Genomic DNA, 17,781 nt, shown 5'->3' with positions numbered 1-17,781 from the left:
ATGAGGAACTCCAGCATCTTTTATCAACTTCAGAGTACTTGTGCGTAGAATTAGAGTAGTGTTTAGCAAAGTAATTTTTGAATGTCTGATCACTAGATATGAATATTTCCTTTTTTCCATTTTTGTTGAATCTCTTTTATGCACTGTAAAGCTGGTTGTTATACTTTGCAAATAATAATATACAATAAAGATACACTCGTATATGGTATCTATAGTAAATATGAGTAATAGTGATTCATTCAGTCAATTTATTACAAGGTCATGACCTTTTATGTTAATATCACAAAATCGGCTACATGCTCAATATTAAAGTCATTCAACAAGGGTAGTTATTAACAGATAATTATTTCTTGCTGCATATATTCCAACAATATTTGTGAAATGCTGTAACTTGACATTATGATCTCAGAATGATCTCAGAATAAAAAACTGAATTAAAATTATCCAGACAAATGCACTAATGGGAAAATATTAAAAATAATTTCACATGTATACATATTAAATTGTGCTGGTCATTTAAAATCCATTATTTCACAACACAGTAAACTAGGCACTTAATATCATATTACAAAACTGTCACACCTGTCAAAGATAGATAAATAGACACAAATACTACATTCTCTATCCATCTACAAGTATATCACATACTACATGATTGAAATACTGTACCCTTTCTCTAAAGCAGATGAGCATAGATGGACGGAATATATGAGGAGGATTTGATTTTTCAGCCCTCAAGGCCAAACATGACGTTATCACCTATTCATTTTGGGGACCGCCAAAAACCGATCCCGAGTCTTCTTTTTCTGGTCCTGTTCCTGCATTAAACGACTAATGTATTGTTGCTGTTTTTTCTCGATCTCGACCTCCGTTAGATGTTTCTTGTGCTCGATTTCCTTCACTTTTAACTTTTTCTCCAGTTTCTGTATCGCCTGTTTTTTACTGTTTAAGATTTGTTCTTGATGTTCCACTTGTTTACTTATTTCTATAAAAAACATATTTATGTATCTAAGTAAACATCATGAATACATATACTACACAGTACAGTTATCGATTATACCACATGTGTGTTATTACATGCCACATGTGTGTTATTACATGCCACATGTGTGTTATTACATGCCACATGTGTTCTATTACATGCCACATGTGTGTTATTACATGCCACATGTGGTGTTATTACATGTCACATGTGTGTTATTACATGCCAGGTGTGTGTTATTACATGCCGCATGTGTGTTATTACATGCCGCATGTGTGTTATTACATGCCACATGTGTGTTATTACATGTCACATGTGTGTTATTACATGCCACATGTGTTATTACATGCCACATGTGTGCTATTACATGCCACATGTGTGTTATTACATGCCACATGTGGTGTTATTACATGCCACATGTGTTCTATTACATGCCACATGTGTGTTATTACATGCCACATGTGGTGTTATTACATGTCACATGTGTGTTATTACATGCCAGGTGTGTGTTATTACATGCCACATGTGTGTTATTACATGCCACATGTGTGTTATTACATGTCACATGTGTGTTAGTACATGCCACATGTGTTATTACATGCAACATGTGTGCTATTACATGCCACATGTGTTCTATTACATGCCACATGTGTGTTATTACATGCCACATGTGGTGTTATTACATGTCACATGTGTGTTATTACATGCCAGGTGTGTGTTATTACATGCCACATGTGTGTTATTACATGCCACATGTGTGTTATTACATGCCACATGTGTGTTAGTACATGCCACATGTGTTATTACATGCAACATGTGTGCTATTACATGCCACATGTGTGTTATTATATGCCACATGTGTGTTATTACATGCCACATGTGTGTTATTACATGCCACATGTGTGTTATTACATGTCACATGTGTGTTATTACATGACACATGTGTGTTATTACATGCCATATGTGTGTTAGTACAAACATTCTTGACTTTGTGTAGTGTACTATAAGCCTAATAGTCAGAATTCTGTTTTCCTTTTTCAACCGATGCAGTGGTCCGATGAAAGCTTTCCCCCTCTTTTCCCCCCATTAATTTCTATGCAGGAAGCCTAAGTTGCTTTACCCTAAGTTTTTTAACTTTTACTATAAACATGGAGAAAAAGATCTGCTGATTGTATGTACATGTATATATTTTGTTTTACATTGGCAACAACATATATATTTTACCTTGTTGATTTCAATTAAACATCTTCCTATCCACATGTACATGTTCTGGGTACCTTACCCATTGGTCAAAACTGGTAGGATGGGAAGGGGAAGTAATGCATTATAAAACGACTGTAGCAATACAAGTCAATTAACTAGACATGCAAAACACATATATATGTATTACACTTTGAATTCAAGATTCAAGATTTAAATCTACAGTGACATGACTGACCAGGTGTGTGAAATCGCACAACTTCTAGTTAACCTGTTAATGGCAATTTTATGCTAAGCTTCTTGCTGTTCAAAAGTTATGACAATCCTATTCTTGGGCTAAATCAAAATGTAGTTTGTTTGTCCTATCGAACCCACCACATCGAACTAATACGCTGAAACATTATTTCACTTCTGAGAGTAGGAGGGTGTCTAAAGAGTCATTACGAAGTCTGTGTCTGTCTCCGAACTTTCAAGTCTACTAATATATTACAAAATATACTTATCTAATTCATACAACTTTAATCGTGAGTCTGGCAAATTATAACACATGTACTTAGAGCTGCAAATTTTGCTGATACTGTCATAAAAATGTAGATAGTGTTGATGATAAACTCAGAAATTAAAAATAATGTATATAAGGATATTTTTGCTCAAAAGGCCCATAAAATTTCTTTTTATCATCATAAATTCGCCCAAAGCCATTTTGTTTATATAAGAACAACAAATAAAGTATTAGCCCAGTTTTAAATTTGCCCACTATGGATGTGTGAGTGAATTGGGTGAAAATACAACAGGGGTGAAAATTTGCTTGTTTACAGTAGCCGATTATGTTGCTTTAAACAAAAGGTCCAAAGACCTAGAAACACTCACCAGATAATTGACACAGTTTATAAAGACAAGAATTATACAAACGGTAAAGATGGGTTTTTTTCTTCAGAGGTCGTAACAAGGTTACAGAAGGAGAGACATGATTTACTACAACAAGCAAAGGGACATGACAATACTCTTATGTTTGTATCATAAACAAGAGGACCATAGGCCACATCGCTCACCTAAGTCACCTTGGCTCATATTTAAAGATTATCCCTATATATTGGAATGTAAAACATTGATCCCTATTGTGGCCCCAACCTACTCCCGGGGATCATGATTTTTACAAACTGGAATCTGCACTATGTCAGAAAGCTTTCATGTAAATGTAAACTTCTCTAGCCTAATGGTTCTTGAGAGGAAGTTTTTTAAAGACTTTTCCTATATACATGTATTTGTATGTAAAACTTTGATCCCCTATTTTGGCCCCATCCTTCCATCGGGGACCCTCATTTTAACAAACTTGAATCTGCACTATATCAAGAAGCTTTCATGTAAATTTGTACTTTTCTGGCCCAGTGGTTCTTGAGAAGAAGATTTAAAAAGATTTTACCTACATGTATATAATTGTATGTAAAACTTTGATCCCCTATTGTGGACCCATCCTGTCCCGGGGGCCATGATTTTAACATACTTGAATCTGCTTTATGTCAGAAAGCTTTCATGTAAATTTATACTTTTCTGGCCCATTAGTTCTTGAGAAGAAGAGTTTCAAGGATTTTCCCTACATCTTTGTATGTAAAACTTTGATCCCCTATTGTGGCCCCACCCTAACCCTGGGTCCTTCATTTAAATAATCTTGCAAGCCCGTCACCCAAGGATGCTTTTTGCCAAGTTTGGTTGAAATTGGCCCAGTGGTTCTGGAGAAGAAGTCAAAAATGTAAAATGTTTACAGATGGACAGACAGACAACAGGTGATCAGAAAAGCTCACTTGAGCTTTCATCTCAGGTGAGCTAAAAAGGAGTTCTAAATTATGCCATATTCAAACTGATTCAATATGTTATGTGTAATGATTTAATTGGGATTAAATCATCTTGAAAAGATAATTCTTTGTTGCATGGCTATGAGCATAATTCAACAAGAAGATGGCAGCTGAACAGACAAGGTGACATTTGTAATTTGTGTAATTCATATAAGAATAAAAATATAGACAGAAGAAACTTAAAATAAAATTATGCATATTCAAAGAATTGCTAAATCTAGAGGTGGGACTAATTCCCAAATGAGGCACATTGAAGATACGAGGGCTGTTTGATATGTAATGTTTATTGTACCACAGCGCAATAACGCTTTGCCATTTTGTGGATGATGGTACTCTTGAATAGCTCTATTCAATACCTTTCCAACGGTATAAACACTAGCCTTCAGCTTCACATAGTTTAATACTTATAGTCATTTCAATAGAGCCAGTCGTTGACCACTGTTGTAAAACTGGTTGGGAAACGGGTTGAGCATATTGAAAAATTTAGATCTTATATAAAAGTTTACACAAAACTCAGTCATTCGGTAATGCAGATTTTTGCTGAATTGGGGAAGTTTATGGGTCTGATATGGTGTCTTATGAGACAGTTCGTAGGTGGAGAAAGAAATCTCTGACTGGTACAGAGTCTATCAAAGACGCAGCAAAATCTGGCCGATCTGTGACTGTAACAGGCACAGCAAATGTCACAAAAGTCAGAGAAATAATTGAAAGTGATGGCAGATACACGATTCGTGATACAATGTATTTACAAAGCTGTTGGCATATTGCTATCATGGGTGCATTTCATTTTGAAGCATATTTTAAAGTACGAAAGATTTCTACTAAATGGATACTGCATATATTGACAGATGACCAAAAACGGGTACGAGTACAAAATGCTAAGCAACTGCTCAAAATGTTTCCCAAATTCAATCAAAGACAATTTGCAAACATCGTTACTGGTGATGAAACATGGGTTCACTATTTCAAACCAGTAAGAACTATTGGAAACAAAATATGGCTAACTATACACAGTAGAAGGCCTGTAGTTGCCAAAAGAACCATAAGCACAAAGAAGGTTCTTTATTGCATATTCTTCTCATGTCATGGAATAGCTGTACAAATTCCAGTGACGAAAGGCAAAAGTGTTACAGGTCGGTATTACCGAGATGTTATACTAAAAAAGTTTAAGAAATATAATCATAAACGACGCCCTGTGTCAGCATTTAGGCATGTTCGTCTACTTCATAATAATGCTACATCACATACATCTGAGCTTGTGAAGCAATTTTTGAAGTCGGAGAAGGTTACCATGTTGCCACACCTACGTACCATACTCTCCAGATCTAGCCCCATGCGACTTTTTCCTTTTTCCAAAACTTAAAAATTTCTTATCTGGTCACCGTTTCAAGTCCCGACAAGCCCTTGGCTCAGCCATCAGTCAGTACAGTACATGCCTCAGAGGTCTACCTAAATCAGCGTACCATGACACATTTCAGAAATGGATTCAGAGATTGAAATTATGTATTTCAAACCGCGGAGAATACTTTGAAGATATATAATATTCATTTCACTATTTGAGTCGAATGCTATTGAGATATTGTGCAATACACATTACATATTGAACAGCCTTGGTAGTTCTTACCAATGACCTGGTCCTTAGCTTCAAGAATAAGACATATAGTCATGTGATGTGTATGAGCTTTTGATATTTCGTAATAACTTTCTAATCCTGTTTACAAGGGACCTTCGCCAAATGACCTGACTCAGTGTCATGACATCCCATCACTGTTATATATTATTTGTGCCAGTGTGCAATTGCATATCTTCTAATGACATATTATGGTCTAAACTGAAAGTGGACAGAGAGACAAATAGAAATATTCAGATGAATACCAATCTGATTACAATCACATCTTTGATCCACTCTTGTTATGTCACTACACAAAGCGACATAACAATAATGGAGCGGATCAAAGATCTGATTTCAATCCGATTGGATGGATACTGTCGTAAAAAACAATAGATAAGATGATGCCTGAAATCCACCAAACTTTGTATGTGGTCAGTATTAGGTGAAAAGTCACAAGGTAAATTATGATAATTATTTAATGAAATTGTAATTTTAGTCCAATTTTTCATGCTAATAGTAAAAAGATTTTTAGTCATTAATACCTTTTACAACACGTTTAAAATTATCTCCCTTTATTCAAGGGTTATCCCTTTAATTCTATTAACATGTAATGGAATTAAAGGGATAACCCTTCAATAATGTGTATGTGAAAACCTATGATCCAAGCTAATACTTTTGGGGTAAATAAAATTATTCATAAAGTCTCCGAGCTATGGTCCACATTCCATAGAGTTTGCATATGTCAATCTATGAGAGAGGGCCTTATGATATGCTCACCTGTGCCCTTGGCTCATGTGAGCTAAATACATTAATGGTACAATGGACCATCTATTACTTTATACCTGAACACTTTGATTCTAACTTGATGTTCTTAGACGTTTCTTCCATCGCTTTAGATCTTATGTCACCAAATCTGTAACATAAAATGCATCATATGATTTATATAAATGGTACAAAATATCTGGCATCAACAAGAATGCATTAAAACAATCATGTTTAATTTTGAAGATGTCCTACTGAATTCCCCAGAAACATTTACTTGAAAAATGAATACACTAAAGCTCTCATAATGAGAAAATGCCATAAAGTTCAGTTGCTGGCTGAATGTATACATGTATATATTAAGTGTTACAGATTTACAACTTTCAGGCCTTATATAATCAATGTGCCGTGTCAAACATTATAACCATGTCATTGAATCAGCAAAATGTTATAATTAAAGCACATTTTTTTCTTTACAAGATACAAGCTGTAAACATTGCTATGTGCAGCCATATGTCCCCTGTCGCCAAAAAAAGTTGAAGCACAAAAGTCCCATATCTCCTGTAAAATGTGTTAAATTGAAATGGTGGCAATATATGATCAACTACATATGGTGAGTAACAATCCTACAAAATTTGAACAAAATCTGGTGAGCGGTTTTGGAGGAGTTTCATCTACAAAGTATTCCTATAGTGTGGGATGTACAATTTCAACAAAGTCCCATAACTCCTGTAAAATTTGTCGAATCAAAATAGTGGCATATCATGATCAACTACATATGGTGACTAACAGTCCTACAAAATTTGAAAAACATCTATAGAGCGGTTTTGGAGGAGCTGCATCCACAAAGTCAAGTGAAATGGACGGACGCACGGACACTGATATTTCTATGTTCCCTTCCGCATTGCGGCAGGAGACAAAAATTCCAAGTTCCAGGTATTGAAATCTGACAGTGGCTAGACTTACGCTCTTTGAAATGCTTCCTTCTCTCTGGCTAACTGTTTGGTTAAAATTTCCACTTCTCCCAAAGCGAATTCCAGTCGATCTGTGACTTCACTGAGTTCTGTTCGTGTCTTAGCATGTTCTTTTCTCTCTTCCTTAAAAAAGAATAATAAATATAGGGAGATATCTTGTGTCTGCTCACATACCTCTTGCCTTAAGTAGCAAAAGCTAAAAATGATCATTGACATCTTCAACAAACACCAAGTCCTCTGCATATATGACATCATAATCACCCATTGTTGAATTTCTCTATAAAAATAATTGTATGTACATAATCCAGAAATAAGTATATAGAAAGATCTACACGAGTAGTAGTATAAAAAAAATATCACAAAGACGATGGAGTATACTCCAATAGTTTATTTACTTGTTCAGGAGTATAAGTAAAGGATATAAGCCAAAAACTGTCCATTCTGTATTAATCTGTAAGAGAAAGAACTGATAGAGGCCCGTGGGGCCGAGATCAGTTCTTTATCTCACAGAAAGGACAATTTGAGGCTTATATCCTACTTAAAACATTACATCTTTTGTTCTAAGAATGGACAGGCTCAGGTAAAGCCATTGATAATGATAATTATGAATAATGCTATTTTTGAATAGTCTGACAATATAACCAGTGTTGTGCAGAAGTCTGTTTCTTTTGTTGGACAGTGTCAGCAAAGTAATCACGGATGTCTTGTACTGAAGGTTTTATAGTCACTCACCCTGTAGTACTGATCCATATCAACATGTCGTCCTCTGATGGGGAGAGAATTTTTATTGCACAATCAAAATAAGAGGATTTTAATGAAAAAATTGTGAATGCTACCCCGGTATCTTAATGAGTGTTATATTCTGGATATGGAGGGTGAAAAAATTTATGGAGCCAAATTTTTATCTGAAAAACATTGTGTTTTTGAATATATTGGATGAGGAAATAATTAACACCAGCCAAAAGAACCCAATACGTCCATCTCGTGAAATGAAATGAAATTATTCATGAAAGACAAAATAATAATTCAGAATTAGGATATGCTAATAAAGAAAACATAAAAAAGCGTTGTGAAGAATTTTCGGAATGTGTCTCATGATCCAGCAAAATTCAAATACAGCATGGAAATGTGTCTTTCAAATTTAAGTTCTAATGCGATATGATAATTAATGGCCAATGGAATTAAAAAGAACTGTGGATCTTAAAGATGGAGCAGAGAATTCTACTAGGGGAAATATCGTTTTAAGTGTTTCAATGATTTTTCCGATATCTTTGTTGATTCTTACTTGAAGGAAATTTGAAATTAAATTTGTATCTCTTTGACAAATGTATTGTCTTTCTCTTATTTTCAGGCTACCTGTAAACGTCTAATAAGTTATTGCGTTTACCTGGCGCTGCCCAATAAGTTGACAATTACTGTCCATTATTATCAAGAATGGACGGTATCTGTCCTTTCTTAGAAATAATGGACATCAATTATCAACTTATTGGACACCTACAGGTAACCTTTTAACAACAAGCAGACTTTCTGCTATATACATTGTACATGTAAAAGCCTAAAAAGACAAAGGATTGTATAACAAAAATGTTTTAAACTTTATAAATATTTACACTCCTGAACAAGTAAAGAAACTAGTCGAGTATACAGTTACTCAATCAGCTGTTTGCCTTAAAGTTTGTGTGATAGTTTTATCATATTCATATAAACATAGCAGTGAAATTTTCGTTTAAAATAATCCTGCAGATTTAACGTTGTGGTTGCAGAGTTATCTTTCTTGATCGTGTTTAGTTTTCTCTTGCTTGAGGAGAATTTAGTCCATACTACAGATACAACAAAACTTAAACCCTCACAAAACTTGAAGATTTTACAGTGCATATTGTTAACCATTTACCTCTAGTTGAGATTCCAGCACCCTATAGTCTTCTTTGTGTACATAATCTTCCTGAACAGATCGCTAAAAAACAAACATAAGTTTTTCAGAGAAATAATACATATGATTATATGAATGTATAATTATATGTATACATCTTTACAACAAGTCTACTTCTTCTTACTGGCTTGTGACCAGTTCTCCTTATGGACCAGTTTTCATCAACTCTTCATTTTCTTTGCATGTAATGAATTAAGGGGCTTTAAGGGCTATATTTGTCCGAAAGTTCTTCAAGAAAACTAAATGAAACTAGTTTCATATATTCTATCACAAATATAGAGAGTATGAAGGTTCTTCAAGCAAAAACAGTCACTGTTATCAACATTCTATATTCAAAAGCAAAACGTGTTTATCTTGCATTTCCAGGAAAATGTCACAAATAAACTATGAATTATCAATGAATTGCACCTCTACCTCATGGTGTACATGTATCTTTACTACCTGATGAGGATGTTTTACTATTGAACTAACATGACTTAATGCTAGCTATGGAGTCACAGTCTACCTTAATCACATATCCCTGATGAAAGGCTTCACATAATAGATATACGTGTTATTATTAAACGATATCACTAATTTGGACCCACCCTAAAGTCAAAATCCTGGGGTTGCTGTATCAATAAACTTAAAGAAGTCCTCTAAATGATAAAGACAATAATCAGTATAAGGATTTTGGCTCCACCCTAAAACAAAATCCTTGCCCTTAGGATCATGAAATTTACAAATTTGGTACAGGACTATACCTACTCCTTTTAAATATCCATTTAGTTTCAAATTAGTATCAATAGTATTAAAGCAAATATCATTTACGTGTTTTGCACTTATACACTATACCAAGTTTGACCTCGCCCTGAAGTCAGAACCTCTACCCCTGAGATCTTGAAATTTACAATTTTGGTAGAGGCCATTCTGCTTTATATCATTATGCATTTAGTTTTTCTTAAAGATATGCAGTTGTAGAGAAGACTTTTAAAAAATTGTAAATTTTTGGCAGTTTTTTCCTGCCCTTAAGGCCCCCAGGACTCCTGAAATTTACAATTTATATCCTCCTTGTCCCCAAATTTGAAAGGAATTGGAATAGTAGTTATAAAGAAATTAAACAAATTTATATTATTCACACATTTATTAACTGACCATTTTGGCCCCACCCTGATACCAAAACCCCTATACCCCTAGGATCATCAAATTAAAAATTTTGGTAAAGGACTACCTGCTCTTTCTAAATATCTATATAGTTTTAATTTAGTATCAATAACCATGAAAAAGGTGTTATTTAAATATTTTACACATAAACACTAATAATAAGTTTAGTCCCATCCTGGGGTCAGAACCTCTACCCCTGGGATCATGAAATTTACAATCTTGGTGAAGGACTAACTGTTCTGTCTAAATATCTACTTAGTATCAATAGCACCATCTTCGCTAGCAAAGGGTTTACGATCCGCTCCGGTTCTCTACAAACGTTTGTAAAGAAGCGGAGCGGATCGTAAACCCTTGGCTAGCAAAGATGCAATAGCACTTAGATTAAAATGTTACATGTATTTAAGTATTTTACACAGAAACACTATACAGCTGTATACCAAGTTTGGCCCTGCCCTAAGGTCAGAACCTCTGTCCCGGGGATCATGAAATTTATAATTTTGGTAGAGGCCTTCCTGCTCCACATCATGATGTATCTACTTTTTCTTACAAATGTGTGGTTCTAGAGAAGAAGATTTTTGAAAATTGGTCACGTTTTGGCAGTTTTTGCCCTGCCCCTTAGTCCTCAGGGGTACAGGAGACCTGAAATTAACAACTTATGTCCCATATGTCCTAAAGATGCTTCATACCAAATTTGAAAAAAATTGGAATGGTTGTTATCAAGAAGTTACAAATGTTAAATTGTTAACGCATGACGGACAAAGACGGATGCAGAACAATTGCAATAGGTCACTTGAGTGACTCAGGTGACCTAATGATAACCATTTCCTCATGAATGCGCTGCAATTGTGGACATCATAAACCTTGATAAATATAGTATGTCTATTCTAACTACTGGGAATTCCTGTAAGGGTGAGAAGAGGAGCAGACATTGTGCATATGACCACCACCTACAAGTCACCAAGCTGAAACTGAAGCTGAAGAAGAACTGGATTGAACCAACCACAAAGAGGCAGAAGTACAACCTCTGCCTACTGAAAAACCCAGCGACCAGATAAGATTTCAAACTGTCCCTCATCAACAAATACCAAGTGCTGCAAGAACTGCTTGAGGAAGAAGCTGAGCTAGAACACCACTGGCAAAAAGGTGAGAGAGACATTTACATCAACCTGTCATGAAGTAGTGGGCCTCAAGATACACAAAAAGATGGAATGGCTATTAGCAGACACATTGTGCAAGATACTGTAAACGTATTATATTTGGCGTGTACGATATTTGGCGGAAATCGTTTTTTCAACAAGTTAGCGTAGATTTGATTTAGCACATTCCTGAATTACTTTAAACATCTAGATTTACAGATGGCATTTAGCGATGTACTTGATTTAGCGGAAGCTGCGTTCCGCCAAAGACGCTAAATAGAATACACATCCAAATGTAATACATTTACAGTACAAGGCAGAAACAAAATAATGCAGCGGTAAACAGCCGAACAAGGACATCAAAGGCCAAAACACAAAAACACTTCACAAAAGCCAACAGCGAAGTGAAGAATAGTGCAAGAACAGACAAGCGGAAGTATGTAGACAGCCTGACAGAAGAAGCAGAGGAAGCCAGTAACAACATAATGCAGGTGTACGACATTACCAAAAAACTGTCAGGAAAGTGCAGCAGAACAGAGCGACCAATCAAGGACAAAGAAGGAAACACAGTCCAAGGAACAGAGCAACAACTGAACAGATGGGCAGAAAACCCCCTGACATCGATCCAGCAAACTGAGAACTACACATAAATTGTGGGCAACTAACGCGAGAGGAGATTAGGAAAGCCACCAATCTACTGAGGAACAGTAAGACTGCAGGACCAGACAACATCCCTGCAGAAGCTCTCAAAGCAAACCTGGAAACATCTGTAGAGATGTTCTACCCTCTTTTCATGAAGATATGAGAAGAAGTAGAGATACCAGCAGAAGGGAAGGAAGGTTACCTCATCAAGCTACCCACGAAAGGCCACCTAAGCAACTGTACAAACTACAGAGGAATGAAAGGTGAAGATAATGAACAGTGATTAATCTCATAACTCCTATAAGTAATACAAGACCGATAGTTGGGCAAACATGGAGCCCTGGACACTCCAGAGAGATGGGATCAGGTGCCTAGGAGGAGTAAACATCCCCTGTCATATAACGATTCTGTCAGTGCCAGGAAAGGCATTTAATAGGATCCTTCTCAAGAGAATGAAATGCACAGTTGACCCCCTCCTCCGAGACCAGCAGGCCGGCTTCCGCCAGAAGAGATCATGCATCGATGAGATTGCCACCTTGTGTATCATCGTTGAGCAGTCTTTAGAGTGGAACTCATCATTGTACATCAACTTCGTCAATTATGAGAAAGCGTTTGACAGCGTTGACTGCGAAACGCTCAGGAAGATGCTACACCAACTAAACTGGTCACCTTGATCAAGAACTCCTACAAAGGAAAGACCTGCTGAGTGGTCTATGGTAGACAGCTCACAGACAATTTTGGGGTGAGAACTGGAGTCAGTCAAGGTTGCCTTCTGTCACCTTTCCTCTTCCTCCTGGTGATCGACTGGATGTCAACAGCACACATAAGAAATGGAATACAATGGACACTATGGGATCCGCTTGATGACTTGAGCTTCGCTGATGACCTAGCCTTGCTTTCTCACAGATGCAGGACAAGACAACATATCTGAAAGCTACTTCTTCACAAAATGGTCTCAAGATCCATGAAGGCAAGACCAAGATCCCCAAGATCCACACGATAGTGAAGACCTAGTCATACTACATGAAACTGAGCTGGAAGAAGTCGACACATACCTGGGCAGCATCTTTAACAAACAAGGGGCACAGAGGCAGACGTCAGAGCAGGAATCGGCAAGGTGGTGTCGACTTGCACAAAGGTCAGGCTGTTCAACTCCAATGTCAAGTCAGTGCTTCTGTATGGAGCGGAGACATGGAGGACAACAAAGACCACCACCAGAAAAGTGCAGACATTCATAAATAGTTGCGTATTAAAAAGTGTACCAATCAACTGTTAACCAAAGACGAGATCCGGCGTAGAAGATGGGGATAGATTGGGCACACCCCGAGGAAACCAGTCAATAACATCACCAGACAGACACTCTCATGGAATCCCCAGGGAAAACGGAAGAGAGGACGGCCAAGAAACACCTGGCGACGCGACCTTGAGACAGATATCAAGAAGGGGCACACCTGGATTCAGCTATATAGGGCAGCCCAGGACCGAGGACTTTGGTAGACTGTTGTCGATAGCCTATGCTTCGAGAGGAGTGAATGAGCATACACTGCAAGTATGAACTGCAACACTTTACACCTGCATACTTTCGTGAAGTGCTAACACACCAAGTTTTCATGAAGTAAGCCGGGGTGAAGTGTCACAGTTCATACCCTCATGTATTTTCAAAAATGAAAGTTGGTTCTTAAATTAAATTCCCTTTAATCCTACAAAAGTGTAATTACATGTGTATACAGTAGTTGCCTCAATGTTCTAGGTCAGGTTTCAGTCATTAACTTTAATTATAATAATTTCAAAATTTTATACACATTCCATCCCTAAATCGTACAGTAACTGGTGTCTGTGACTAAATTTTGACAGTAACTCTGTCTCTCCAATAACTCCAGATTCTAATTGTCAGCATTTTACACTCAAACCAGCTAAGTTGTAAACACTATACGTTACATTCAACTAAAATAAATCCAAGATTTCTGACTCTTTCCCCCGCTTTTATATTGTGACAAGTGCGGGGGAGGGTCAGAGTGGGCTCCATATTGAAAAGTGGGAATTCAACGACACCAGCTATCGCCGTTTAAACGATAGAATTTTGTGTGTTTATGTGCTGATGTCACAGGTTTTTTTTAAGGTCTTGATTTCAAGGGTCTGGGCCATCCCAATTGGGAAAAATAGCGACATTTGCTTGAAATTGGGAAAAAAAATTCCATACAAAGATGTAGGGAGAAAACCAAACCAAAGCATTAAAGTATGATTGGACTCCTGACTTGCAATTTGGTCAAAGCTGCATGACCTTATTCAAATAATCAGAGGCCAAAAAATTAGGTTTACTTACAGACCCTGAAGCGTGCTACTAGACCTCGAAAGCATTTCGTTTCGTTCCGTGCAAACCGTTCACTGTTCCATGCAGACCGTTCAGCGTTTCATGCAAACCTTTCACCGTTCCATGCAAACTGTTCAGCATTCTGTGCAAATCATTTCGTGCAAGAATCGTTCCGTGCATGATCAAGCCACACCCATAGAAACGTGCAGATTGTTGAAACCACGCCCTTAAAAATGTACAGACCGTGCAAGTCATTTCCGCATGGGATGTAGGACAGGTAAACATTGTTGGGAATTTGACCAATTATTTCAAAATGTCTATAAAATAATCCGATACCACTTTCTCACCCTTGGTAGTTTCTAGCAAGTGCAGAGACAGGTGATATCTCTGCCCTCGTTATTTCTTCATTTTTATTATTTTTTTGTATATAGGAATAATTTTTTGTCTTGTTATATTTGTATGATCAAGTTTCTCTTTTTAAATAAAAAATACTTTCATCAATATCGTTTATTGGAACTCTCTACCTAATGCAAAGACTGAACTGTGTACAACTTGTATATTCTACGCAAATTCCAAGGTCCCCTCTCCCCCCCCCCCCCCTTTTTTTTTTACCACAATTAATAGAGGTCAGCTAATCCGGGGATTTGAAATTAACAATCGTACAAAAGGTGTGAAAACCGGTGGGGGCAATTGAAATATGACAAAAGAGGTGTTTATATCTTTTGTCTCTCAAAACTGAATGCAGTTTTCCATAGGTTTAAAATTAAGGCAAATGCAACAATCTAATTAAAATTGGATGTTAGATCTGCTCGCATATCGCATTATTTATTTTATCTTCATTTATATGATTTATTTCTCAATTTATCTCAATCATATTTTGATTGTTTCTTTTGGTTTTGTATCTTCCTTTCTTATCCAAGATGACAGGTTCTTATCGACTGGCTAATTCTATGTCTATAGATGCACCCCCCTCTCGCCCGAGAATATGTTCCAAGTCTTACGAGAATTTTTAAAATCAATTTATCTGTTGTCATACACGTATGTAAAAATGTATAGGTTTATTCGCGATCTGTCTTTGAGAAGAGGCCTGGAATATACAAATTGCACACTGACAAATCGAATGTACAAAAATAGCGATACAGACACACTTTTTCAATGAATTTAATAGAGCAATGAATAATAAAGTTAAATAATAAATATTCCATGACAAAACAATTTATGCATGTTTTTCCTTTATTTCCGATGTTCAAAAATATTCATTTCCTTTTATTCCAACGTGTTCGTACGTCATTAAACTATTCCTTGTTTAAACTAACCCCAGGATAAAACAAATAATGCCAGGGAAAAAATCAAAGCGTGCAGGTCATGCCTAGCATTTTGGCAGACCATTCACAACCCTCTCCCCGCCCAAAAATATTTCAATCTTCCCCGACGAGAAGTTTCTTAAAATCATTTTATCTGTTTTCATACATGTATATAAAATGTATAGGTTTATTCAACATCTGTCTTTGGCAAGAGACCTGGAATATACAAGTTGCAAATGTATTTTAACGACACTCAGAATGAATGTACAAAAATAGCGAAACAGATGCGACCATCTCATATTCAGTTTCAATGAATTTAATAGAGCAATGAATCAATAAAATTTGATTAATCAATATTCCATGACGTTATGATTTTTGCATATTGTTCTTTCTTTCCGAAATAAAAAAAATTCATTTGTTTCCATTCCAACGTGTTCATAAATCATTGATCATTAATAAGCAAAAATGAAATTTACCACATCGTACATGAGCAATGATTTTAAATGAATCATTATCATTTCTTTCTCAAACTTTTTTTTAATATCTAGAATACTGCAATTATATTGAAAATATTTGAACCAAATATTACCGAAAAAATCACAGCATGCAGGCCATGCCTACCGTTTCGTTCAGACCATTCACAAAGCGTGCAAGCCACTCCTACTAAGTAGTCAGCGTTTCGTGAAAAGCGTTTCATACAAACCGTTTACCGTTCCGTGCAGACCGTTCAGCATTTCGTGCAAACCATTCACCGTTCCGTGCAGATCGTTCAGCGTTTCGTGCAAACCATTCACCGTTCTGTGCAAAAATCATTTCATACCATTCCGTGCAAGTGGTGTAGTAGTACACTTCAGGGTATGTAACAATTTTGAAGCAAAATTGTAATATGTGGGCCTGTGAAGATTTTTGAACAAAAAGGCTACCATGCTTTGATTTGTTTTCATTGTTTGGGAATTTAAAAGCAAAAATTTGGAAAAATACCTGGTTTTTAAGCATTGGGAATGGGGTCTTATTTCAACTCCCTACAGATCCTAAAAAATCCCTGTGACATGCGCAAAGAAATCAAATGGCGAGGCGGTGACCTAATTCAAGTGATGCTTCATTTGTCGGTGTTAGGGCTATTTAAACGGCGATAGCATCGTATTAATCATGATCTATTTGTAGAATAATCTTCCAATCTAACTGAATCCTCGCAAAATGGAAGATTAGATCCGCAAAATAAAGTTGTAAGAGGTAGGTAAAGCAGCAACACCAGCTGGTGTCGCTGAATTCCCACTTTTCAATATGGGCTCCGCTCTGACTCTCCCCCGCACATGTCACAATATAAAAACAGGGGTAAGAGTCAGAGGAAGCTCAGATTACAATTCAACGTGATCTTTAAGTGACAAACTAGACTTGAACTCTGTTGTTTCTTCACCTCAAGCTTACGTAAGTCCTCTTCATACGTATCTCTGGACAGAAAGCTATCCCTCAGTGATGTCTCCTGAAGCGATATCTAAACAAAACAAAACCTATAATCATGCTCATGGTGCTGAATCTGTTTTGCGTTATGGATTAATGCTAATACAATGAAAATTAGGTGTGATATGTGTTTGATGGTTAGTAGTCATTTTAGCTATACTTGATATCTCAGTGTTTTACTAGCGATGGAAACAAAGTCTTTGATCACATTTATCAATACACTGTATGAAAACCTGAGAAAATTCGAACGGTAAACAATTCGCACTCACATCGTCGCTCAGCTTTTCAATGACAGACTTCTGGGTAAGAATAATATCTTGAAGCTGTTTTTGTACTAAAACATCTGAAGGAATTGAATCGTTACAATCGATGGCTGAGTTTCCCTCCTGAATCGTCACAGTTTCTGTAGGTGATGAGAAAGCCATGGTTAGGCATAGAGTATTCCGGAATATTTTAGTTAACATTCGAGAT

General features: G+C 36.5%; 1 protein-coding gene across 1 annotated transcript; it reads right to left on the bottom strand.

The window, feature by feature from the left end:
• Window positions 1-231: 231 nt before the first annotated feature.
• On the bottom strand, window positions 232-17,775 carry LOC125659372 (spermatogenesis-associated protein 24-like). The gene is made up of 6 exons (XM_048891023.2): window positions 17,580-17,775; window positions 17,267-17,344; window positions 9,275-9,337; window positions 7,376-7,506; window positions 6,490-6,560; window positions 232-985 (listed from the first exon to the last, which is right to left on the bottom strand). Exons 1-6 carry the CDS (start codon window positions 17,772-17,774, stop codon window positions 756-758), a joined length of 768 nt encoding a protein of 255 aa, XP_048746980.2. The 5' UTR covers window position 17,775; the 3' UTR covers window positions 232-755.
• Between the last annotated feature and the right edge of the window lie 6 nt (window positions 17,776-17,781).

The sequence above is a fragment of the Ostrea edulis genome, chromosome 9 (genome assembly GCF_947568905.1).
Source record: "Ostrea edulis chromosome 9, xbOstEdul1.1, whole genome shotgun sequence".
In the NCBI taxonomy this organism is placed as follows: domain Eukaryota; kingdom Metazoa; phylum Mollusca; class Bivalvia; order Ostreida; family Ostreidae; genus Ostrea; species Ostrea edulis.
The sequence above is the reverse complement of the archived record's forward strand: the minus strand, read 5'-3'. Positions and strand labels throughout refer to the sequence as shown.

Bases quoted from the DNA above. Each gene is read 5' to 3' on its own strand.
- LOC125659372 (XM_048891023.2), bottom strand. From the start codon at position 17,774: ATGTTAACTAAAATATTCCGGAATACTCTATGCCTAACCATGGCTTTC. The intron at 9,338-17,266 runs GTGAAGAAACAA...TTTGTTTTTTAG, and splicing joins AGGACTTACGTAAGCTTGAG to CGATCTGTTCAGGAAGATTA. The intron at 986-6,489 runs GTATAAAGTAAT...TGTTTTTTATAG, and splicing joins GTTAGAATCAAAGTGTTCAG to AAATAAGTAAACAAGTGGAA.